Below are 26,933 nucleotides of genomic sequence, written 5' to 3' on the forward strand. Positions count from 1 at the left end.
CCCGTTAGTTTACCGCCAGGCCTGCCCAGGCAACCAGTAAGCTACTTTCTCTCTCTGTAGAGCTGCTTCTCTGGGCATTTCCTATAAACTGACTCGTGCAATAAGTGGTCATTTGTGTCTGACATCTGTCAATTAGCATAACGTGTTCCAGGTTCAAACACGCTGCCGCATGCATCAGTAGCGTGTACCTCGTCACGGCTCAGTAACGTTCGGCTATATGGATATACCACTTCTTTATCCTTTTAACCACTGGTAGACATTTGACTTGTTTCCACTCTGGGACCTTCCCAAAAAATGCTGCAGCGAACATTGGAGCACATGTCTGTGTGTAGGCATGGTTTTAGCATGAATGGGTCTCGGATACTGTCAAATGCTTTCCTCTGTCTGTGATGATGATGATGTAGTTCCTCTTCTCTATTATATTAGCAGGGTAGATTACCTTAACTGAAATTTGAATGTTAAGCCAGTCCTGCATTCCTAGAATAAATGACACTTGGTCATGTTGCACAGCCCACTGTATGTATGACTGGACTGGGGTTTGCTAATATTTTGTTGGGGATTTTTGCAGGCATATTCATGGTGGATGTTGGTTTAAGGTATCCTGTTCTCTCTGTCTTGCTTTATTATTATTATTGCTGTCTCTGTCTTGCTTTATTATTATGTTTTTGAGACAAGTCTCACTGTGTCAACCCAGGATGGAGTGCAGCGGTGCGATCTGGACTCACTGCAACCTCCACCTCCCAGGTTCAAGCGATTCTCCTGCCTCAGCCCCCTGAGTAGCTGGGAATACAGGTGCCCACCACCACACCTGGCTAATTTTTCTATTTTTAGTAGAGTCAGGGTTTCACCATGGTTAGCCAGGCTGGTCAAGAACTCCTGACCTCAGGTGATCCACCCACCTCGGACTCCCAACATGCTGGGATTACAGTCGTGAACCACCGCCCCCAGCCTCTGTCTGGCTTTAGGAGCAGAGTAATAAAATTTTCGGAGGACGAGCTGGGAAATGTTCCCTTCTCCTCTATATTCTGAAAGAATCTGTGAAGAGTTGGTATCATGTATTTTGTAAATGTCGGACAGACTTCACTAATGAGGCAGCGGAGCCTAGACTGTACCTAGTGGGAAGATGTTTAATGTAGTCTTTCTATTTCCTTACCTGCTCCAGGTCTACTCAGATGTCCCACGTGATCATCGCATTTGCACCTTTCTCTGTCCCAATCCTCCCTCCTGCCGGTGCCTTTGGTTTGGGTTTGGCCTCTGCTGTAGAATTTTGCATACTGGACATCTGTGGACATCACAGGATTGCACATCCTAGTCTGTAACTTGGGATAGGATGGTGTCTCAGGCACGACCACCAGGCCCCCTCCGTCCCCCACACACAGGTATAGGGATAAAGACCTGGAGGTGAGGACGTGGCGCATGCGCAGAGTGCCTCAGTTTCCTCTACTCACCCATTTTCCATGCCTGTTCCTGGACACCCAAGACCCTGTGGCACTGTGCATCTGTGAGCTCCCTGAGCAAGCCCCTGATGTCTGCTTTTTCCAACTCAGATCTTTCTCACTCCTTTCATCTCCCGGGACCGGGACCACACAGGATCAGCCACCTGTTCTCTCACACAATGATGCGTATCTGCTAGGGTTTCAATGTTTGTCTTCCCTCCAAAACTCACAGTGAAATTAATCCCCACTGCAGCAGTGTTGGGAGGTGTGGAATGACAACAGGTGTTCAGGCCGTCACAGCAGAACCCTCGTGAGAGAATGAAAGGAGCTTGCAGCAGTGGTTTGTTCTCTCTTTTCCTCTTCTGCTATGCGAGGACCTAACATTCTTCCCGGCTTGCCCTTCCACCTTTTGCCCTGTGAGGAACTGGATTGAGGTTTGCTAGTATTTTGCTGGGGATTTTTGCAGGCATATTCATGATGGATGGATGAAGACTCTTGCCAGATACCAGATACTGGGACTTTCGTTTTGAACATCCCAGCATCCAGGGTTGTGAGAAATAAATTTGTTTCCATTACAAATTGCCTGCTTTCTTGGTCCATTTTGCTTTGTTATAACAGAATACCTGAGGCCGGGTAATTTCTAAAGAAAACTGGAGGCCAGGCATGGTGGCTCATGCCGGTGGCTCCCAGCACTCTGGGAGGCCGAGGCGGGACGATCACTTGAGGCCGGAAGTTGGAGATCAGCCTGGGCAACACAGCCAGACACTGTCTCTACAAAAAACTTAAAACTTAGCCTGGGCATGGCGGCACAGGCTTGAGTTACTTGGGAGGCTCTGGTGGGTGGATCGCTGGAGCCAGGAATTCAAGGCTGCACTAAGCCATGATCGTGCCACTGGGCTCTCTTCTGGGTAACAGAGCATGACCCTGTGTCTAAAAAAATTAAAATAAATACATCTTTTAAAAAGAAAAAAAAATCGGTTTATCTGGCTCACAATTCTGGTGGCCGAAACATTCAGTCTTGGGCAACTCCATCTGGGGAGGGCCTCGGGCTGCTTCAACTCATGGTGGGAAGTGGAGGGGGTGCCGGCGTGTGCAATGAGATCACATGGGAGGGAGGAAGGGAGAGAGAATCCGGGGAGGCCAGATTCCTGTGAAGAACTTGCTCTCCTGGGGACTAATCCATACCCGTGAGAGCAAGAACTCAGCCCGGAAGGATGGTATCACAGGACACTGAGTCCTTCATGAGGGATCCTCACCATGACCCAAACACCTCCCTCTAGGACCCACCTCCCAACACCGCAGCACTGGGCGTTAAACTTCAACCTGACTCTTGGTGGGGATAAACACGCCACATCAAATCCAGAGCACCCAGCCTGTGGTATTTCATGATATAGCGGAAGGACAGAGACTAACACAGGGTCTGATCTCTCTCCCTGATCAATCAATCAATCCCCCAGAGCAGGGCTACCTCTGCGACTCCTCCTGACCTCCCCAGCATGACAGTCGACGAAGCCCGGAAGGGAGAGAGGCAGGGTGAGGAAATGGAAACCCTGATGATTGCTGAAATGCTGTCACTGGCAGCATGGACCAGGTGTGCCTGCCGGGCTGACTGAGAAGGTCAGCGAGATAGCATTTCGGTGGCTGGGGAGTCAGACAGAGGCATGCATCCCCAGCCACCACTTTAGGACCTCCACAAACTCTCCGCAAGGTGGGGATGATTGTACCTGCCCCACAGCACCGTGCGGAGGATTCGGCAACGGGTCTCGCCAAGACTTGGTGCTACCAGCTATGAAATGACCACCAAAAGCCCTGCTCTAGGCCATTTACCCATAGCCTTCACAGAGGTGAACTGCTGAAGGGGGCCACTTCTGACCCCAGCCTGCCTAGGTTCGTGTGCTAGTTCTGCCGGTGTCATGGGCTGGTTCCCTAACTTCTCTGGTGTTCTGCTTTCCAAATTCACACAGCGGAACTGAAAATGTTGCTAGAGGATGGGTCTGTGGGAGTGGAGGAAGGCAGCTAATATGTGGAAGTGGGGAAAATACTGTCAGAACCCTAGGAAACATCAGCCAAAGGGCAATGCCTCGAGCCCCTTTGAAACCCTCCCCAATTCACTGCCCTGCATTTAGGCCTTTGTGTTTCAAGAAGGAAAAGCCCTGCTTTTTTTGTTTGTTTTTTTACCTTCTCCCTGGAGCTGGGTCACTTCCACTGTCAAGCTCGCTCATGAGATCCCAGCATCAGAATCTAAGACACTTACTTGTTTTCAAGCCACTTTTGTTGGCAGTAGGCACATAGACTTTTGCAGCGAGACAGCTCTGGGGAATACCTAAAAATGGACTGGCACGAAGCAGAGTCTGTTTTCAGTTCAGAGGGGTCATGCGGGTACCGGCTGGGTTCACACCTCAGGATTCTGCAGAGGTTAAAAGAAAGGTAGATTTAGTCATTGGTTCCTCCTGCAATCAAAAGGCACAGATGTCTAAATGATCCCAGTAAGATTCTGGAGGAACCCAAGGACGCTCTAGTTCTCACGAAGCAGGTGCAAACTGCTGCTCAGGTTCACCCACCCGGGCCCACCACACCGCAAGCAATGGCCAGCCCCGCATCCCCCAGGCCGGGGCACCCGCACTGGCACCAACACGCAGGGCTCTCACCGTGGGCGGTGGACTCTGCTTCCACGTCTCCTGTGGGCAGGAAGCCTCTCTTCGAAGCCGTGGTGCTGCCTGGCTGCTCTGGCTGCTGGTCTCGCTGCATCCAGTGACTGGGCTGTGTTCTCTGGTGCCCTCCCTCCCCCGTTCCCAGTCTCCACAGTGCAGAGCTTCCCTCAATAAACCCGGATCCGCTGCTGGGAAATTTCAAGGGAGCCAGCTCAGATCTAACGAGAAAAATCAATACGGAGGAACAAACCTGAATTCTACACCTATTTTCCATTCCTACATATATTTATTTGGTATTGGTGATGAGGAACCCCATCAGAAATTCCTGCAAGGGAGAATACTACTCGACTGTTAGGGGCAGGGCGACATTTATATACACGTAGCTTACCACGTACATAAAAGTTTACGCAAACAGTACGGCGGCGGACCACCAAGTTCTCATTCCACATCCCTTTCCCACACTGCGTTTAGCTGCCCGTTCTTGAAACTGGATCTCAGGGCAGCGCGCTGCATTTCAGCAGGCCTAGTGCTGCTTCTCGGAGGCAGTCAACTCAGTGGTGCAAAAGCATATAGGACAGCGACAAGGCATTCACACTACACCGACATGTGATCTCTTACGGACAGCAGGAAGGGAAGAAAGACGGAGATCCAGGGTGGGAAAGCGACAACATGCATCACGGGAGGCAGGTGAGACGCGGCGGGGACCGCTGGTATGCAGCATCCCTTGCCACGGGATGCCTCGCGGCCATCCGAGAATGACAGGCACCAAAGATGAGGACCTTCCTGGGGTCAGTCAAGGGTCATGCTGGGAGGGTTCCCACGTGTCCCCGTAAACGGGTCCTGGCACTCATCCGACCGCAGCTTGCTGTTTCGTCCCCAAAATGGTCCCACGCCCAGGCGCTGCCAACACGCGGGCTCCGTCTGAGTCCCTTCCGGTCTCCATCCCAGGTGGGTGCGCGTCTCAGTTTTCCTCTAACCACTGCTTGAGCAGCCTCTGAAACATTATTTTGCTCTCCTGCTGCCTCTCTCGCTGGCGCTTCTCCTCTGCCTCCTGCGGTTGGAGTGCCGCTTCAGGCAGAGGCCCGGGCTGGTTGGTACCCAGGTTGAGGGTCAAGCCACTGAGGCCCTGCACCAGCGTCTCCCAGGAGGAGGGAAGTGGGGCCCTGTTCCTCTCCCCAGGGATCCCAGAAAGATTCGGCCTGTGGCTCTGGCAGTATCGACATTCACATCGGAATCGATTCTGACCTCTGTCACCTAACGGGGAGATTCTGGCTTCCCTCCCAACAGCATAGGGGGCCATGTGATCGCGGTGTCTCCTCCTCACGTGCCTCAGGAATGCTTTCTTCCTCTGAAGGAACTCCAGCCTCTCCCACCGCTGCTCTTCGAGCGTCTTCTCCTCTCTGTACCGCTCGTGGAGCAGCCCCTCGGGGAGAGGTGCGGAGTGGCTGGGGCCAGGGCTCAGGTTGCTGGGGCCAGGGCCCAGGTTCAGGTTACTGAGGCCAGGACCGGGGCTCAGGTTACTGAGGCCCATCATCAGCTGCTCCGAGTATGAAGGCTGCGAGGGCGCTGGGCCTTCCCGGGAAGTCTCTGCAGCTGTCATCGGGAAAGATGTAGAAGGCGATGCTGGATTCTGTTTCTGGAGTGGATCCATGGAGGTCTGGTCCCAGCTGGAAGCTCCACCAGGCCCTTGGGTCTAGAAAGGGTGGTGAAGCTGGAGGTTCTCAGACACCAAGAAGGTAGCGAGGAATGTGTGCAGGCAGAACCCAGACTGCAACGCAAGGTGATAAGACAACAAGAAAACACACGATTATTCATCTGACTCAACCTCTCTGTCCCTCCACTTCCTGTGTGTCAAATGAAGATTATACAGACACCCCCTCCTAGGCTTCTTCTGAGGATGACGTGAGATCACACATCTCAGCAGCTGAGAATACTAATGCCATCTAATAAAGGATTGAGAAATGATACCAATTAATGCATCCACGTGACCCGGGGTGCAAAAGGATGCAATGCAGTTCAGTGATGTTGATTCCCCACTGACATTTTCCAACCCCTTCCCAAGCATCATATGAAGAATAATCAATGCGTGACTCACAGGTGCTCTTCCCATGAGCGTTCATTTTCATCCATTCACAAGGGAGACTTTTACTCAATTGTAAGCGTTTGCACCATGGGGACACACCCTTTTGCATGTTCGTCTTCCTGACCGCTGGGTTTGCGTCTAGTCAGAAAGGCTGCTCATACCTATGGAAATCCTCTCCAAATTCCTACTGTAGATAAGAATTCATTTTGCTAAGCAGCAGAAGCAAAAACCCCCAGGAGACTTCAAACAGAAAAAAACATACAAGAATTCAATTAATCCAAAAGCTGCTTCTTTGAAGTGATAAACCCGTGGCAGGACTGACTGGGGGAAAAGAGGGCAAAGAAACAAGTTACCAATATCAGCAACGCAAGAAGAGATTTCACTCCAGACACAGAAAACATAAAACGGTCAACAGGGTAAGAATACATGCGACTCTACAGCTTCACATTCCACAGGTCAGAGGAAATGTAGCACATACTCGAAAACCACAAGCTACCGAAACTCACATAGGATGGACTTCAAACACTGAACTGTGTGCACGGTCCTGTATCTTTTAAATAAACTGAATTCACAGGTAAACACATTTGCAAAGACATCTCTGGGCCAAGAAAGTTTCACTGGCAAATTCTAACAAACATTAAATGAAGAAGTATCACCAACTTACACAACTTCTTCTAGGTAACAAAGCAGAGGGAATGCGTCCCACTGACTTTATGAGACCAGCACCGCAGGGATACCAAGAAAATGACAGACCAATATTCTTTCCTAACACAGGCACCAAAGTATTCAACACAAACCTAGCAGTTTGAATGGAGCAATATGTGAGAAGAAGAATGAGCAGTGATCAACCGGGTTTTATAGCGGGAATGTGAGGACTGTTCTTCCCATACCTGAAAATCCATCAATGTAATCCACAGATTGAGAGATCAGATGAAGAACAAAAATGACAGGATCAATCAAGCTATGCAGAAAAACCATCTGACCAGATTCCAAGTCCACTGGTGATATAAAAACTAGCACCCTAGGGACACAAGACAACTTCCTCCCCCACAAAAAGGCCATAAACAGTCAAACCTACAACTAACAAGCCACTCAATGGTCAAAGACTGGATGCTTTCTGCCTGAGGATGTGAACCAGGCAGGGACGTCTATTCAACGTCACGCTGGAGGCCTAGTCAGTGCTATAATGCCAGAAGACTCACGGCACCCACCGGAGACAGCAAGAAACCAAAGTACTCCTTTTCGTAGGGCATGTGATCATCTACATGGAACAACACATGTGTCTCCCCCAGACTCTCAGAGCCAATAAGAGCTTAGTGCTCGTTAATGAGAGCTTAGCAGTGACACAGGAGACAAAGTCAACACACGGAAAACAATCTTATGAGTAACTGGAAACCTAAATTTAAGAAAGAATACCATTTACAAAAGCTACAAACACAGTGAGACGGTTACGTATAGAGCTTAAATACATGGAATGGGTCTGTGTGCCGAAAACTATAAAACGGTATGAAGAGATCAAAGAAGATTTAGTTAAATGGAGAGAAACAATGTGTTCCCAGATTTAAAGACCCAAGAAGGGAAAAAGTCAACTGTCCCCAACTTGATGTGTAGAATGAATGCAGTGCCTGCCAGTCAGAATCCTTGAGGGACATTTACATATATAAAGAAGCAGATTCGACAATTCACGTGGAATAGCCGATGTTCCAAAGAGCAGAAGGGATTTCGAGAGATCGTGTTATTGGATTTTCACATCTGCTCTAAAGCTGTAATAATGGAGATTGCTGGATCACAGGGGTAGACATGTAGATCCATGGAAGAAAGCGGAGTCCGTGAATCCATCCACAGAGATGTGGCCAGTGAGTTTTGACACGGATGTGAGAGGGAATCCAATGGAGAAAGGATAAGCTTTACAATATACGAGGCGCTGTATCCTTATGTGAGGAGATGCACCTCAACCTCAACCTTTATGTGCAGTTAAGGAAAAATGCTTCAGAGACCTACACGACAAAGTTCAATACTAAGACCTTTGGGAGAAACCGTAGGAGGACATCTTTGTGAGGGGAGGCTAGGACATGACATGAGATGCACGATGCACGGAAGGGAAAGATGGATGAATAGAAGTCTGACAAAATTTAAAACTCTGGGTCCGGCTGGGCGCGGTGGCTCCTGCCTATAATCCCAACACTGCGGGAGGCTGAGGTGGCTGGTTCACTTGAGTGCAGGTGTTCGAGACCAGGCTGGCCAATGTGGTGAAACCTTGTCGGTACCAAAAAAATATAAAAATTAGCTGCTCAGTGGCACATGCGTGTAGTCCCCAGCTACTGCGGAGGCTGAGGCAGGCGAATCACTTGAACCCGGTAGGCAGAGGTTGAAGTGAGCCGAGATCGAGCCACTGCCCTCCAGTCTGGGCTACAGAGCGAGACCCTGTCTCAAAATCAATCAATCAATCATTCAATCAATCAATCAATCAATAAAAGACAATAAAATAAAACCTTGGCTTCGTAAGAGCTAGTGTGTTCCGAAAAAGAAAATCAAAGTTGCACCAGTAGGAGGAAATGTTTGAGAATCATTGACCTGACTGAGATCTCACATCTGAAATACATGGCACATTATCAAAACTCCACAATAAGAAAATCAACACCCCAACCAGTAAATGGGGGAAAGACTTGAACGGGAGCACATGAAACCGTATTTAACATCATTGAGCACTAGGGGAACGCAAATTAACACCGTGAGTACTGGCAACGCCGAGCGAGGACAACATGCTGGGCGACTGGAAGTCTCATACTTTGCAGCTGGGAGGGCGAAATAGCAGAGCAACCTGGAGAAGCACCTTGGCAGTTTCTTGTAAGTGAAACAGATGTTTACCATAGGACCCAGCCATCCACTCCTGGGGATCTACCCTAGAGAAATACAAAAACTTAGGTTCACAAAAAAGCTCGCACCAAATGGTAAAAGCAGCTTGGTGCAAAACTGCCCCAAACTGGAGAGAGGAAAACGTCCTTTGGTGGAAGGCTGGCTGAACACCTGTCATCTTCCACACAGTGAAACTGCTTTTTCAGCCTAGGACAGAAGCATCCGACACTCACTCAACACGTTCATCAGGCCAAAAGAAGGAAGCCCACCTCAAAAGGCCACAAACCATATGGCGTCACCGACATGGCACTCTCCCCAAGACAAAACCAGAGGGAAGGAAACAGATCACTCTACACCAGGGAGGGAGGGGTAACTGCAATGGGGCAGTTCCAGGGAGTGTCCTGGGGTGAAGGGACTGTTCTGCATCCTGACTGTGGTGATGGTGGTGACAAGAACGTAAGCCTGTGTTAAAGCTCAGAGAACTGTACTCCCGAGGGAAAGAAGTCAATCTTGCTGCTGTAGGTTAAGTGAAAAAACCCAACGGCATATTTTGCAATAAGGGTATCTCTCTGTATTCTTTTGATATACATCTTAGATGAATGCAACCAAAAATTGACATTAAATGCTAAATGGAAACTTTAGACCAGCCTCCCAGGCTCTATTCTTTTGACAAACTTGGAAACCAAGAATTCACTAGTTTTCCTGGTCCTCTGAATGTTTATTCACCAAATCGTGGCTACCAGCACACACTGGGGTGGGAAAGAACCAAATCAGAAACTGTTTGAGTATGTACTGAACACACACACACACACACCCCAGAAAGAGTTAATCTTTCAGAAATTGAAATCTATCTTCCCTATGAGTTAGTTCCCTGACATCCTTTGGGCCACCACCATCTTACACAAACACTTATGTGTGAAACATTTGGAAATTGTTTTTTGTTTTTGTTTTTTGAGACGGAGTTTTGCTCTTGTTGCCCAGGCTGGAGTGCAATAGTGCGATCTCGGCTTACCGCAACCTCCACCTCCCGGGTTCAAGCGATTCTCCTGCCTCAGCCTCCCGAGTAGCTGGGATTACAGGCATGCACCACCATGCCCGGCTAATTTTGTATTTTTAGTAGAGACGAGGTTTCTCCATGTTGGTCAGGCTGGTCTCAAACTCCCGACCTCAGGTGATCCGCCTGCCTCAGCCTCCCAAAGTACTGGGATTTTTTTTTTTTTGAGATGGAGTCTCACTCTGTCACCAGGCTGGAGTGCAGCGGCGCGATCTTGGCTCACTGCAACCTCTGCCTCCCGGATTCAAGCGATTCTCCTGCCTCAGCCTCCCGAGTAGCTGGGATTACAGGCGCCTACCACCATACCCAGCTAATTTTTGTATTTTTAGTAGAGATGGGGTTTCACCGTGTTGGCCAGGATGGTCTCGATCCCTTGACCTCGTGATCCTCCCACCTTGGCCTCCCAAAGTGCTGGGATTACAGGTGTGAGCCACCACGCCCAGCGGGAGAACTATCTTAACCCAATTACCACCCAGCCGATTTTCAGGTGTCACAAGGATTCTCTCAGGATCTATTTCTACATGTAGAAGCTAATTCTCAGAGAGAAAAAAGTCCTCACAACCCTTTCCCCCCTCTTTTTTTGTTGCGGCAGGGTCTTGCTCTGTTGCCCAGTGTGGTGTGCAGTGGCAGAATCTCAGCTCACTGCAACCTCCGTTTCCTGGTCTCAATTGTCCCTCCAGCCTCAGCCTCCCAGGCAGCTTACGCTACAGGCGAGAGCCACCATGCCTGGTAACTTTTGTATTTTTTATAGAGACGGCGTTTCGCCATGTTGCCTAGGCTGGTCTCGAACTCCTGAGCTCTAAGTGATCCTCGTGCTTCAGCCTTCTAAATTGTTGGGATTCCCGGCATGAGCCACTGTGCCCAGCCAACACCTTTATAGGAAGAAATGAGGGCCGGGCGTGGTGGTTCATACCTGTAATCCCACCCTTCGGGAAGCCGAGGCAGGCTGATCACCTGAGATCAGGAGTTTGAGACCAGCCCGGCCAACATGGCAAAACCCCAGCTCTACTGAAAATACATAAAAAATAGCTGGGTGTGGTGGCGGGCACTTGTAGTTCCAGCCACTAGAGAGGCTGAAGCAGGAGAATCATTTGAACCCAGGAGGTGGAGGCTATAGTAAGCTGAGATTATACTACTGCACTCCAGCCTGGGCAACAGGGCAAGACTCTTTCTCAAAGGGAACAAAGAAATATGAAGATTCTGGAGACATCAGTTAACAACCAGGCTGCATAGTCATTGCTCTTTTCTCTTTCTCCCTCCATCAATTTTGTGAAATGAAACATTTTACCGTCCTATGTGTAGGTTCATCCAGAGATTCTCAAACCACACCCATGGAGTCGCTCATGATCCCTGACAGAGGCATTAAGGACAATGAGGTCTAGAGAAGTCCCCTGTGTGTACGGAGGGGAGCAGCTGCAGCAATATATGTGACTTCCCTTCCTTCATCATCTCACCGACGTCATTCCTTCAACAGGCAGTTGCTCCCCAGGAAAAGATCTTGTATCAAAAATCTCTGCATAAGACACCACAGCCTCAAGGTTCCCGCATCATCTCACGCAGCTACTGAAGAGAGGGAGGGACTACTAGAGACAGGGAACCCAGACAGTTTAGCCGTCAGACGTGCAGCATGAAAGGTGATGTTTCTGGGAACCGATCCCTCACTGTGATGGTTTTATCTGGGAACCGATCCCTCACTGTGATGGTTTTATCTGGGAACTGATCCCTCACTGTGATGGCTTTATCGGTCAACTCGGCCGGGCTTGGTGACTGGTCCCCTTTGGTCAAACGCTACTCTAAATGTTGCCGGGAAGGGATTTGTGAACGTGATTAACATTTACCATCAGGCGGGGCATGGTGGCTCACGCCTATAATCCCAGCACTTTGGGAGGCCGAGGTGGGCGGATCGCTTGAGGTCACCAGTTCGAGACCAGGCTGGCCAACACGGTGAAACCCCATCTCTACTAAAAATAAAAATTACCTGGGTGTACTGGTGGGTGCCTATAGTAGTTTGGGAATGCCATGGCTCCTAGCAAGACTTTCACTTCTCATTCACCCTGCAGGACTCAGCTGAGATAGCACTTCCCCCCTGGAAGCCTTCTCCAAGCTCCTAAAGCACCCTGTATTTCCCTGTCCTGGCCCCAGTCCCACTCAGCTGTCAACAGATAGCTGTCTGTCAACCCCCAGCCCTGGAGCTGGCAGGGGCCAGGGACTTTGTCTTGTTCACCCACCACAGAGCCTTGAGCCCAGTGGACATCCACATTCACAAATATCTATCGAAGGAATCAAGAAGAATATGGGGCCCCGTCATAAACATCTCACTGAGTATGTCAAGTCAACTCTGCAGAATCCATATTTTTCCATGTTGCAAAGGCAGAAATTCCTGCATGGAGAGGTCAAGTAACTTCCCTCAGATCACACAGCCACTCAGGGACAGAATTCCCTCCCAGGTCTCCCTGATTGCAGATGTACACACCCTTGGTAGCATTGCCTCTGGGTGTTCAGCCTCCCCTGACGCCTAAGTGAGAAAGTGATCCCGAGGGAAGAGTTCAGACAGCAGAATCCTGGGGGCTGAACCGTGTGTCCACAGCTGCCCCGGGATCGGGTACAACACTGCGACTCCTTACTCTCATTTTCTCCTGGCCAGTTCTGTTCTTATGCTGAAAATGCTGCACCTCTCACTCCTCTCGCACTACCCACTGTCATTGGCTTCATTTCTCCTGTGCGGAAGGAGAAAGAGAACAGCTAAGCAAGTGAATCCAGACTCCACCCTGGAAATGAGCGCCAGGAAGAGCTTTCTGTTTCTTTTAAAAATTGAGCCAGTCCTATGTGATGCTTTTTTCAATGTTCCAAATATGATATGAGATCCCCTTATAAAATGTATTTATTTCCATTTAAAGACACAGATTTCATTTAATAATCCCAAATAAATATGGACCTTTTTTTTTGAGACGAAGTCTTGCTCTGTCACCCAGGCTGGAGTGCAGTAACCCGATACCAGCTCACTGCAGCCTTCACCTCCGGGTTCAAGCAATCCTCCTGCCTCAGCCTCCTGAGTTGCCAGGATTCCAGGTGCCCGCCATCATGCCTGGCTAATTTTTGTATTTTTAGTAGAGACGGGGTTTCACCATGTTGGTCAGGCTGGTCTCAAATTCCTGACCTTGTGATCTACCCGCCTCGGAGAGTGCTGGGATTACAGCCATCAGCCACCGCACCTGGCCACATGGACCTTTTTCTAGAAGTGCCAAAATCCTACAGCAAAATGACTAAGATCTGTGCAAGGTCTCTGGGTGCTGAAAACTGTGCTCCTAGTCTCGTGCCATGCCAGGGGAAAGGAGTCTGACTCTTAGCCATGCAATGCCACACAGATTTAGGAAAGAGTCTGTCCTACACACGGCTCACAGATGTTCTATATTTTGGATGCCTACGCAGATTATCTCTATCCTGCTGGGTCTTGAGTGGAGGAGTTGTAATTCTTAGCAGCTTTGTAACAAAAGAACAGGTAGTCAGTAAAGGCAGCAATGCCTACTTTTAAGAGAGACAGAAGAAAATGAAGATAGCAGTGAAGCATGGTGCTGGCATCAGGGGTCTCCCAGCAGGTGAGTACACAGAAAAGCAGCGGGAGTACAACCGGGAGTCCAGGGAGGGGCACATTCTGAGGGACCAAGACCAGTGGCTAGAGCAGCAAGAGGAAGACAAGGAGCATGTCTCCTCTTGTGAGAAAGGAGCTTACCTAGACTCGCCCAAGGCAGTCAGGTCGCTGGGTTCACAAGGTCGATGCTGTGGGTGTAGGTCGAGTGACTGCTACACCTTCACCTATAAAAGAAAACAACCTCACTGGCCAGGTCACATTCCTCCAGATATTTACTGACAGCCCACGCCACTCAGCGGTGCCTTCAGTGAATTGCCCAATGCAGACCCATCCCAAGGACAAGTCTCAGTCAGAAATAAGATATTGTCCAAGAAGCCAGGAATGGTGGTTCACACCTCTAATCCAAGCACTTTGGGAGGCTGAGGGGGGAGAAGTGCTTGAGCCCAGGAATTTGAGACCAGCGTGAGCAACAGGGCGAGACCACCATCTCAACAAATTTTCAAAAAATTACTAGGCACAATGCTGTACACCTGTGGTCCCAGCTACTGAGGCGGCTCGGGTGGGATGATCACTTGAACCCAGGAGGTTGAGGCCAGTGCAGTCCAGCCTGGGTGACAGAGTGAGACCATCACCCCCAAAACAAAACAAAATTAAACAAAACGACAACCGTGGCAAGCATGAGACACGGGGGCTTCTGACACAGAGGAAGTCAAAACCACCATAGCCCAGGTGGTGGGAACAGCTTCTCCCAGGGTGTGGTATGATATATATTATCTGCCCCAGTTGCAGATGAGGTAACAGGATCAGAGAGTAACTTCTGAGTAGCACTGAAGGTCACACATCTAGGCAGTGGTGGTGACCATTTCTCACTAAGGTCTGCTGAAATACAGAAGTCACTCCACTATTTGTGACACCAATCTCTCTTTATATTGCCACCTGTTTTAATTCGCATTCACTGACATATACTTACCTGCGGTTCCCCTGACCTTCATATTCTCCTAAGTGGCTAAATATCATATAGTTGTTTTTTTTTTTTTTTAGCACATCAGGCCTTTCCATTAAAGAACTTACATCTCTGGTGCCAGGCACAATTGCCCAGCCCGGAACTGAACATTTATCTGGAATTCATCTTCCAACCACACACTAAGGAAAGGAAATGGATTACTGCCATTAGATATTTCACGAATTCTGAACTATGATTTCAAATGTAACCACTGTCCAACCAGAAACAGTAAAAACAGTGCTTCCCTATGAAAAGTATTCACAGGACATTTTATTAAATGCCAAAGCATTCCGGGTAAGACACACTGCCCCTTTGACAGGGAGTTGTTGAAATTCTGCTCCTAAGAATACAGAAGTCCTTTCTCTCTCCATTGCTAGTGCCCTGATAAGCCCAGCCAAGCAAGGCCATTCGCTTTTTTTTTCCCGAGCAATCACCAAACCACCCTCACACCCACGCAGAAATCCAACGCACCCAATGGGGATATGTCAGTAGAGGGAAATGGCATTGGAGATGCAGCTGGAAATCCATGAGTACTCAGAGCACCACATTTCTGATGGCACAGAGGGCTACCGCCCATGGTGGCCTGCACTCCAGCAAGGTGGAGGGCGGAGAGGCCCTCCTTCTCTAAACATGAGACCCTACAGCTTGTGCAGGTACTGGACACAAATGGCCTAGACCAGTCATTGCGCATGAATGCAGGAATCACAGCGCCCACTAAACGCACATTTCACATGTCACATCACGACCCTCCCTCCATCACAAGTCCTAGAAAGGGTCTGCGGGACGGTTTGCTTCAAAAGGGGCAACGGTGTCTTCCTTGAAAACCCTCCAGTCACGGTGTTTCCTGCTGTGCGGTGGGAGAGGAGATGGAGAAGGAGGTGATGCCAAGAACATGGCGATTTCTAAACCTGTTGAACAATGATTAGAGCCCAAGTGTGGTCCCGCCGGCTACCAATGCCTGAGGCAAGTCTCGGCATCCTCTTTCTCCGCTGAAAAAGGCCACCCGTAAGAAGGGAAAGAGAACTACGCCACCCCCAAACTGCGCCACCGCCATTCCCATACCCGGAAGCTAAGGGCGGTGGCGAAAACCACCGACTTCCTCCGAAAGCCCTACTCCCAGCCGGCCCAACCCAGGGATTCGAGCCCCAAGACACCCTGGCCTATGCTAGGGGACAGCCTCAGCGTCGGCCTCTTGCTCTCTCTCTCTACAAATCTCTCTCCCACCCTCCCGCTCTCAGTTTCTCCCGCGCGCTCGCTCGCTCTCCGTCTCTCTCGGGCTCTCTCACGCGCGTTCTCGTTCCGTAGCCGGTTCCCGCCGTCCAGGAGCCAGCGCGGGGCCTCCTTTCCTGGGCCTTAGAAATGCAGCGCGGGCCCGCCCAGAATTGAAGGGTTAAGACCACCGAGAGGAGTCGCCCTCCGGCGGGCTAGAGCCGCCACAAAGCGGAAAAGAACGTAAGCGAGGACGAGCGGAAGTCACAGGGATGCTACGCTGCTAAGAACCTGAACCTTTGATTAGCTGCTCGGGCGGCCGGGGACCCGAGAGAAGGAGTGAGTGAGTGTGTGTGTGTGTGTGTGTGTGTGTGTGTGTGTGCGCGCGCGCGCGCGCGAGAACTGCTCAGTGGCTTCTCTAGACTCATGCCGCCCAGGTCGCCTATGAAGGGAGAAGGCGTGGAGATCACCAATTCCGGAGGAGCGCCATGGCGTTCCCGGAGCGGTCCTTTTGGAAACGTGGCTCGTGGGCGGCATGAGAGCTTCCGGAGGTCATAGGAAGAGAATCCACGCAGCGGAAGTTCACAGGCGAGGGACGTGGAAACTAGGCTGGAAAGATGGGAAGAGGCCGACTTCTGTGATTGGCTGGGAGTTTTGAGCTAGGGTGCGCCCCTAAGAACCGACACCTGCTGTTTCATTTTCATTAGTTAGTGTTTTTGCATGAGCGATACATACACCTTGGTAAAGACAGAAACTAACCAATCCAAGACACTGAAATTACTCAGGTTACTGCCGTAGGGTGAGTGCCCCAGAAGTGGAAATCACACTGTCGGGGTAAATGGATGGGGGAAGGGGGTGTGTCTTCCATAGGAAGGAGTAGACAGGTTTTACTGGGGAGATTTATGGGGCAGGAGTTTTTTGTAATTAGCGGAAGTCTCAGCTAGCTGAACAGGGAATGTTTCTCTCTCTGCCTAGCTCCTTTCTGTAGGACACACTTCCCATCTGAGAGAATCATTCCTGAGACAAAATAACAAGGTCTGCCATTTGGGAGTCATGGCACAGGGTGGAGAGCCAACAACCTTTCTCTAACTCTTATGGAGAACATAGGTCCTATAAAGGTCAGCGATTTCCCAGAACACGAAAGTGCCTAACCTCTCTCTCTGCCTACAGTGCCTCATCCGTAATAGGATGGCACAGAGATTTCTTTACCATGGCGTATTTCAGGAATCAAGTGACATGCAACAAGGTCTGTCGTAGCAGATACACGGATAGTACATTCCTTTTTAACCCTGGGAGAAGCTGCCTCATGAACAGCAGTTTATAATTTTCAAAAAGTAGTATTATGTGGTCTAAATGAAGGAAGGAAAATCAATCGTTATCCTAGAATATTATCTTAATTTCATTTTACAATTGAAGTAACCGAGCCGCAGAGAGCTTAAGTAACTTTCCCAAAGTCACACAAGAAATAAATGGAGGAGTTACAATTTAAATCCAGATGTCTGTGGCTTCATCCCCTTCATGCTGTGCAGCCATACACTGTCATTTCCAAATGCATACAAGTGGCTCGATCCTCCCCGAGTCTACAGATTTTCTGCACTAACTGACAACCCGACAGGCCCGTTGCACTCGCCTCCTCCCATCCAGCCTCCTGGACAGTGGGAGATGACTTCTCAAAGAAGAGAGTGTTAGACATCCTTAGTCCCAAAGGCCCTACCCAAGCCCTGAAGGGAGAGGTGGGCTTCAAGAGGAAGATTAGAGGATTTGAAGGGAGAGTGTGTTTGTCTGAAGGACAGGCTGATAGGCTATTACAGCACACATGTGATAATAAATACCTGTTACTTTGAAAACATAAATTCAAAGTAACAGGTGTTTATTATCACATCTATTACTTCTTTAGTATTGGCAATACATGCCGAATGGTGATGATACCCAAAGCAGATAGCTAAAATCAAGACACTATACGGGTAAATTGAGACAGTCCCATTTTACTTGGGAGGAGCTCGAAAGAAAATACCACTGTGCAGTATAAAAGGAGAACCTTCTCCTAGACTCAACAACTGAAACAAATTAGTCATATTTCCTAATTATTCTTATTATCCTGTTACAAATAAGGTGTGGTAGGTACACAGAGGTTAGGGCAGCTCTGCGAAGTCATTCAACTCATATGTCCTTAGGTCCCAGAGCAAGGACTACTCAGCATGTACCAAAGTGAACCCACCCATTCCCACTCTCAGCACACCTGCCCCTCCTCCTTTGCTGCCCGACTCACTGACAGGCTTCTACGCAGCAGCTTGTGCCAGAGATCTTGAAAGCCATCCTTGATTGCTACCTCTCTCTCACCATCCCCACGGTGACCAAGCCTGGCCAGTTCAACCTCCCAAGTCTTTCTAAGTGAGATCTTGACACTCACTCTTCTCCATCACCACAGGAAGTTCCCCAGTCCAGTCACCCTCATCTCCCTCCTTGATGACCACCACCAATTCATAGCTCATCTTCTTGCTGCCAGTCTTGACCCCTTCCATACATTCTCTGTCCCAGTGCGTGAGGCACCTTTCTTAACTGCTGATCTGGTCATGTCAAACCTTTTCAAATTCTACTAGGGCTGTCTGCTGCCCTTAGGATAAAGTCCAGCCTCCTGGATTATGGACATCAGGCCTTGGCTATCCCCAAATGCATCCTCTGTAGCAGATGCCTCCTCCTGGTGCACCCACCCTCAGTATTACACATTCTAGACCTCTCTGTGTTCATCAGTCAGCCAACACTTGGACTCTCTCTCTAGTGTGCATGCTCAATCTCTGGCTCTCCCTCTCATGTCCACCACCTCACACCCAACCTTCCCTCTGTCTGGCCTGTACTTGCTCCATCCCCCTCTGCCTTATTCCCCCTTACCTTCAGCTCTCAAGTGAAGGAGAGCAAATTCTTCTTTACCTAGGGAGGATATGGATCAAAAGGCACACTTAGTGGGTTTGTTATTTTTACTCAATAGCATATGATGGGGATTCGTGAAAATTCCCCCAGTGGGCCAACCAATTGGAATTTCACCTCAGAGTAGGGTTTTGGGATAAGTTTACTTGCAAAGAAGAGGATGCAGGAAGGTAACTGAGGAAGGTGACAGGTTCATTTGCCTGACTATAGCAATTATTTCACGTGTATGTGTGTATAACATATTTTATACCTCAAATATATACAATAAAAATGTAAATAATAATAAAAATACACAACATTCATCTCTCTATTCCTGTAGACACATCGTTGTACAAATGTGGAGTTTGGAATTATGGCCCCAGGTTCAGTACCATGAAGTGATATGGGCTGAGGACCTGCCTCACAGCTGGTCCTTCCTGCCACAGAGTGGACTCTGAGGCTTAGCTTCATTCACTATAGCCTGTTATTTTAGCTCCTAGCATGGCACACCTGTGTATGAATGGAAGTGTCTGCTTTTGACATGTGGACAATAACAAAGGAAAGATGGAAATGGCCCCGGCCCTGCCACCAGCAGCCCAAGCCTGAACACCGCTGTACAATACACTGGACTCACACTGTCCCGGCACGCTGGCCCCACACGCTGATGTGCCCCTAACATGGCAGAGTGTGAATGGCTATTCCTGGAGCCTGGCTGTTGAGGACCTATGCCATGCATGTACAGTATTGATTTCCCAAAGACCCAGAGAGGTAATTATCAAACCCCCATCAACAGATAAGGAACCAAGCTGAAAGAGGTCAGGGCACCGAAGCAGAAAAGGCTGGATTTGGGACTCACATGCGGGTTCTCTCAGACTCCAAAGCCAGGCCTCTTTAAACTCATGACAACATACTTTGCTTATGTTCCCCTTGCTGAGATGCAGATATTATTCCATGATGGGACAGTCAGTCTGTTCCCAACACCACATCCACCTGTGTGAGATCCAGGCCCCTGGCAGGGCATAGCCACCCTGATAAGTTCTAACACATTCCATAGGAGCTGCCCCGGAGTCCCTTGCCTCACAGCTAACAGTTGAATTTAGTTTCTAGGGCTCCACCAGGAGGCGCTTTACCCTATCACAGAGACACTTGCAATCTACCCCCGCCCTAAATTACTTCTCCATCCTCATTTTATTTACCAGATAAGAATCTAGAGGCAAACAGAGCAGAGGGAGCATTGTTAGTGGCTGCAACACAGCTGTGGAGTTGATCAGACTACAAATATAGTGTGGAAATCAACAGACTGAGGATGGGAATCTGGCTTCTCCTGTTCTTCAGCTCTGTGGGCTGTAAGCTGTGCAGAATCAAAGTGCCTGCCGCCCACACCTCTGCTCCCCTGAAGAGTCTATCCTGACCCAACCTTTGCACACACACATCCTTCAGGTGAGGGTAGGGTGCACTCCTGTGTGCTTCTAGGGGGCTGTGGGTTATACTCTACCATGGCTCTCTTTACCCCCACCAGTGTGGAGGTCATCTGCCAGAAAGGATACAGCCGAAAGCATCCCCTTGTCCCTAGCGTGTCTAGTCAGCCCTCAGAACAAGTTTATTCAGTTAATAAAGGAATTTCACCCATCGTACTTGGTCAGTACTGGCTATGATTGTAGCAGCTTTGTGTGCATTAGAAATGCTCCAGGAGAATCCAGTGAACAGAGGACATCTGTGCAAAGAGATTCTCTTCTTGGAGTTGGTGGGAAGGTTGTAACTTTCCTCCCTTCCCTAATTCTGGAACTCCTAATAAAAGAGACTACAATATTATTTATTTGAGACAGAGAATCGCTCTGTCACCCAGGCTGGAGTGCCGTGGCACAATCTCAGCTCACTGCAACTTCCGCCTCCTGGTTTCAAGTGATTCTCTTGCCTCAGCCACCCAATTAGCTGGGATTACAGGTGCACGCCACTAGGCCTGGCTAATTTTTTTGTATTTTTAATAGAGATGGCATCACCATGTTGGCCAGGCTGATCGCAAATTCTTGACCTCAAGTGATCTGCCTGCCTCACCATCCCAAAGTGCTAGAATTACAGGTGTGAGCCACCAAACCTGGCCAGAATTTTAAAATATGTGTCGGCCAGTATGTTACTCCACCAGGCTCAGTTCTGGCCTCCCAGTGGGACTACAGTGATGGGTTCACCAAACTGTCTGAGTACCCCATGGCAAGTGCACGTGGACCTCCCACAAGATCTGTAGGGAAGAAGGACTGTTGACTGGGTTCCAGCCTCCTAATCAAGTATGTGGTTCTGTGGCCACAACATACATGTCCATGGCGACAAGGACATGAACACGTGGATGAGCATGTCTGTCAAGTCCGAGTGGGCTGCATAAGCTGCTCTGCCTGTCCTAGCTTGTTGCCCAAGCCCTCCTGGTTCTGACTGCTCCTGCCTGGGTCCCACCTTCGCCTGAACTCTGCAGGCTGCACAGATGTGCTTTCGGCATCTGCGGCCCTTCATTGTCCCTTTCCGTCTCACTGGCAGAGCAGAAGCCTACCTGGTCCAACAGGATCTCCTCCCTGTCACCGTGGCACCTCCTGCCTTCTGTTCAGCTTCCTGCTGGTACGCTGGTGTCCTTGTGGTATGTGTGCTGTGTCGGGATGACTCAGCCTCTGACTTTTATTCCCAAACTGGTCCCTCTGTCTGGAAGGCCTTCACCACAGATATCTGCCTGACTGACTCCTCCCCCTTCACATCTTTGTGAAAATGTCACCTTTCCAACCCAGGCTACCCTGGTCACTCTGTGTCATAACTAACCTGCAGCCCACCCAGTTCCTCCCCCTATTCCCAGTCCCTGTACCACCATCTGGATATTTTTTAACAGAACCCCATCACCTTTGTAAACTAAAAATAAAATTGTAAGCCCCACCCACCAGCCATCTGAATGACCCTTCTCTACACCGAGGCCATTCCATAGTTAACCTGAAAAACTAGTTCAGGCCATGATGGGAAGGGTGGGTCAGACATGCGTCATTACACCCTTCTCCCTACGGAATTCAGGCACAACTGACCAGCATTTCTGTTATCTTAAGGAAGAGATCTTAAGGCTTTAGCAATAAGATACCAAGTTCAAGCCTGACTAGCATAGCATCATGTTACAAATAGGCCCTGAAAGAAGTCAAAGTATTTCACCCAACAATATAGTTCTTTGACACATTTTGAAATAGCCCTACAGAGCCATCACTTGTGAGGAAGTCTACATTCTGTAGAGAATCCCTTTTCCTTTCCAGGTCTTTTTCCTGACCTAGGAGAGAATTAGTGAAGAGTCCAGCACCTATTGAAGTCTGATAAAAAACATTAACAGCCTATACTCTCTGAAACATGCTACCTCGGGGCTTCATTGGCATAGGAACCTTGGGCTCCACAATGCCTTATCTTAATCCAGACACTCTTTCCTATGGTTGGAGGTCTTTAGATAAACTCAAGCAATTGCCAATCTGAAAATCTTGGAATCCACCAATGACCTGAAAGACCCCCCCTGCCCCGCCAATCTACAGTTGTCCTGCCTTTTCAGACTGAATCAATGTACACTGTACATGCACTGATTGATGTCTTACATCTCCCTAAAGTGTATAAACCAAAGCTGTACACTGACGACCTTGGAGATGTTTTGTCAGGACCTCCTGAGGTTGTGTCAGGGGCACGTCCTTAACCTTGGCAAAATAAACTTCTTAATTGAAACCTGTCTCAGATTCCCTTGTGGAGGGTTTGCTGTCTGCCACCTATCACGTCCCCTTCAGGGCAGGGATTTCTGCTGATTTGTTTCCCGGATGTATCCCCACACCTGAAGCAGTGCCTGGCACATAGAAGACCTTCATACATATTTGTTGCCTGAAGGAACACATCTGCCTCCCCCGCTAGACTGTGAGACCATTCAGGGTCTCGTTCTCCCCCGTGTGACTGAGTCCTCTATGCATCCTTGCATCATCATGCAAAGAGCCTCACAAAATAACAGAATTAAACCGTGCATGTTTAAGAGACGGAGGGGACATTCTGGGGGTAGTTTCTACTTTCTTCAGCGCAACACACATTTCTCTTGAACGGTCTGTGCCCATTAGTCCTACATTACAGCTTAGACGGTCTCAGGCCCACACCTTCCCCCGGCCACAGATGGCATCTACCTGCATCCCCTCCCTTCCCTAGCCCCAAATCCTGCATTCAGAACTCTATGTGTTTTCGAGGAAGGGGCCACTCTGTAGATCCTTATCATGTAAAAGTGAAGTTAGGGTTTTGGAAGATGATCCAAACAGCTAGAGTCTTCTGCCGTCCCACCAGGGCACAGGGCATCCCGGGTCTGAGGCATGTGTTCTGGAGAGATGCAACAGGGACACTGTGTCCAGGTTATTTTCTGGGTGTCAGTGAGGTCTAGCAGGAGACAGACCACACGACTCAGGACCACATGGGCAGGTCCTGTTCATCCCTGAGAGAGGGAGCCCTGTTCTGTGTCTTTCGTCAGAGACACAGAAGAAACCCCTCCCCAAAATCAGATCTCCACAACTGGTGCTGAGGGAGAGCTGTGACTCTCAATAGAGTCACTTGACTGCAACCCCAGAGGTGGCTGTGAAGGATGCTGGCCGTGTAAACTCACAGGTCTAGATAAGTAAGCCAGGCTGTAAGGGGCTGGAATGGACAAGTCTGGGACAGCCAGCTTGAGACAAGCTCTCACTGACTGCACAGGGTGAGACGCAAACATCAGGAAAAGGACACAAACACCTCATGTGTGAAATATGCTGTGTGACAATGTCTCACATGCTGGAGATGCTCTCCCAAAGAGGACAGACATTTTAATCCATGGAACATGGAACCAAAGACAGACCAGGACTCATATCTCCCACCAGCTCTAAAATATCCTACCCTGGACACAGACTCTCAAATACCTCAGGAACCCCATAGGGTGACTCACAAAGCCCAATATACCCAAACAGCATGGAAAACCCAGATAAAAACCCAGGAACCAGCAGCTCAGACACATCAACCCTGGACACACAACACTGAACAGTTCGCAGAACTCACACACCTCCGAGAACTCAGTGAAGGAGGACACAGACATTAAACCTGCTTGGAGATGACCGATTCTAAAATCCAGATGCTTGTGCATGTGAGCAACTTCAGAACCTGTTATGTAGAAACCCAATTACCTCACAGACCTCACACCCTGGACTCAGAAGCCCACAAAACCATAGTGCTCCCACCCTGAGATGCAGAAACAGAAACAGTTGAGGGGACTGGGACAGGGAACACAGAGGTCGTGGGCACAATGTGACCTGCAAGAAACACCTGGGAGACCTCTGAGTGTGGAACACACAGCAGAGTTTACAACATGAGACACAGCAACTACTCAACATGTCAGCAGCCTCGACTGTTCAGGTGGGGACTCATAACCAGAGAGGACACACTCAGGATGCAGGACCCCAAACAGATCAGACATCTTTTGTGAGTTTGGAATAACCTCAGTGTTCTCACAACCTAGGATATGGAGCCCAGGGGGCGCTACTGTGTCCCATCCTTGACACAGACACTCCGGAGAGCTCAAACCCTCCTTCCTGAAATCCAGAACTGCTCCCACGCCTTGCATTCTACACACAACACCTAAAGCAGATCAGACACCTCACACGCTGGGAGAAAACCCTAACCAGCCCAGAGGACTGTCACCCTGGACACAAGTCCTCCACAGCTCAGAGAACTGCCGACCTGGGACACTGCCCTCCAAATTGGTCAGAGACCTCAGAATCTGGACACAGAGCCTGAAAGAGCTCAGCAGAATGACATCTTGCAATGCAGACACCTAAAAAGTCACTTGGTACAGGACACGTGTCAGATGCAGTCACAGCAAGAGATCACCCACCCTCTTGAGGCAAGACACAGAGACAGAGGGAAACAGAAACAGAGTCAAAGGTAGTAATGAGGTGGGGAAAGGAATGAGGATTAGGGAGAGCATTTCTGGGCAGATTCTGTCCTTACGGAGTTACCCTTGATCTCAGGACCCAGGCCCAGGCAGCCGAGTAACCTATTGTTTTCCAGGTGAAGGGAGACCCCAGGTTCTGCCTCAGAGGCTGTTTCTGGGACTAGACCACACCCAGGAGGGCCGGAGCAGCCCTGCACACACAGTGGAGCCTTTTCCCCATCAAAAATGGGGATCCATTCTAGGTTTGGAGGGTTCATGCCGTCATGGAGTAGAACCCTGTGCCCCTAAGGCCCCAGCTGCCCTTCTGCTGAGGGGCCACTGTCCTGGTGTGGGGAAGGGGTGCCTGTGCCCCGATGGAATAAGAGCATGGGTCTGTGCTGCTTATGACAGTGCTGGAAGCCTCCCCCAGCCCTGGGATTGCTTGTCCACATCCTTTATATCTGCCCTGAACAACTCTGCTTTAGCCTCCCGGGCAAGTGCACTTAGGAGGCACAGCGGACACCTGGCTTCCCTGTGCCCTCTGTGGCCTTGAACAGAGGGACACCTGCAGATCCTTTGCAAGGGAGTGAAGCAGAGGCAGCTCAAGTGGATGGAGGCTGAAGCAGCTGGCCATGCTGTGCTGAGGCTCTGTGGCACAGACCAAGAGCTGACACTCAGGGGCGCTGCTGTCCCCAGTCAACCATCCTGCCTACGTCACGAGAGCCCCATCCCCCCTCCTCTCAATGCCTGATTCTGCTTTATAGGAGATGTGACATGAGGGCATCCATGCTTGCTGCAGGGCTTTGTCCAAAGGGAAGGAGAATAGACATCCCCCTGCCCCATCTCTTCTAGACCAGCCCTAAGGCAGAGCTATTAGCTCATGGGTGAAAACAGCTGTCAGGCTGTGGAATTCAGGGACTGGGGTTCAAGTGGCCCTGGCCAGTGGGCCTGATGCTCCTGGGGACACACTCAGTGGCCATCTCTGATTCCCTGGTGGACGTGCACTGCCGTAGGACCACAGGAGCCCAGTGTCGCATTTCCAGCATTTCCTCCAGCGCTCTGAACACGGTCTGGGCTTAGTGAATGCCTGGTGGGATGCTCTCTGACTGAAGAACCCAGCTCCTTAATTACACTCACCCAAACAGCTGTCCCTGCTTAATGCCTAAAATCCCATATTCAAGCTGGGCACAATGGTTCAGTCCTGTAATCCCAGCTTTTTAGAGGCTGAAGTGGGAGGATCAGTTGAGGCCAGGAGTTGGAGACCACTCTGGGCAACACAGCGAGATCTTCTCTCTACAAAAAAATTCAAAATTAGCTGGGAGCACCTGGAGTCCCTGGTACTCAGGAGGCTGAGGTGGGAGGAAGGTTTGGGCCCAGGAGGTTTAGGCTGCAGTGAGCCCTGATTGCACCACTGCACTCCAACCCGGGTGACAGAGCAAGACCCTGTCTCAAAAAATTTTTTTTAAATTAAATCCCATATTTACTTATTTACAAAAGATTGAAAAGATTTGCAAACTATTCATTAGACAGGGTATTAATATCCACAACATACAAACAAGTCAAACATCTCAACAGCAAAAAATACCATCCAAGTTCAAATAGGGAAACGATCTGAATAGACATTTCTCAAAGGCAGGCATACAAATTGCCAAAAAACGTTTTTAAAAAAGCTCAACGTCACTAGTCATCAGAGAACTGCAAATCAAAACCACAGTGAGAGCTGGCTGAGATGGAGCAGGCCTGTAGTCCCAGCTACTTAGGAAGCCAAGGGAGGAGGAATGCTTGAGCTCAGGACTTCAAGACCAGCCTGGGCAATATAGTGAGGCCCTGTCTCCAGAAAAGAAAAGAAATAAATGCTGGCAAGGATGCAGAGAAAAAGCAACTGTCATACCCTATTGGTGAGAATTCAAACTAGTAGAAACACCAGGGAGAACAGAAGTGAAGTTCCTCCAAAAACTACAATAGAACCACCATATGATCCAGCAATCCCATTACAGGGCATTTATTCAAAATGAAGGAAATCAGCCATGTCAGAGAGACATCTGCACTCCCACACTGATTACAGCAGTATGCACAATAGCCACGCTATGGAATCAGCCTAGATGAATGGATGAAAAAAATGTGGTACATGTACACAATGGAATACTTTTCAGGGCTAAAAAAGAAGGAAATTTTGTCAGTCTCCACAATCCTGGGTGGAAGTGGAAGACTTTATGTTAAGT

General features: G+C 49.4%; 1 protein-coding gene across 50 annotated transcripts in view; it reads right to left on the bottom strand.

Moving 5' to 3' along the window:
• Positions 1-4,353: 4,353 nt before the first annotated feature.
• The window catches only part of FAM156A (family with sequence similarity 156 member A), a 52,476-nt gene continuing 29,896 nt past the window's right edge, over positions 4,354-26,933 (bottom strand). For 15 of the 50 annotated variants that reach the window (XM_035289581.3, XM_017968505.4, XM_078363942.1 and 12 more), the window contains 2 exons: positions 13,811-13,893; positions 4,354-5,855 (listed from right to left, as the gene is read on the bottom strand). In XM_035289581.3, the coding sequence (XP_035145472.1) occupies positions 5,049-5,738 (690 nt within the window). In that variant the 5' untranslated portion in view covers positions 5,739-5,855; positions 13,811-13,893 and the 3' untranslated portion in view covers positions 4,354-5,048. Of the gene's footprint in view, positions 5,856-6,182; positions 6,358-13,810; positions 13,894-14,740; positions 14,813-15,143; positions 16,074-25,848; positions 26,005-26,933 lie in introns of those variants that run through there. The other 35 variants (XM_035289585.3, XM_078363952.1, XM_078363957.1 and 32 more) reach the window with 15 other exon arrangements.

This window comes from Callithrix jacchus, chromosome X (assembly GCF_049354715.1).
Source record: "Callithrix jacchus isolate 240 chromosome X, calJac240_pri, whole genome shotgun sequence".
NCBI lineage: Eukaryota > Metazoa > Chordata > Mammalia > Primates > Cebidae > Callithrix > Callithrix jacchus.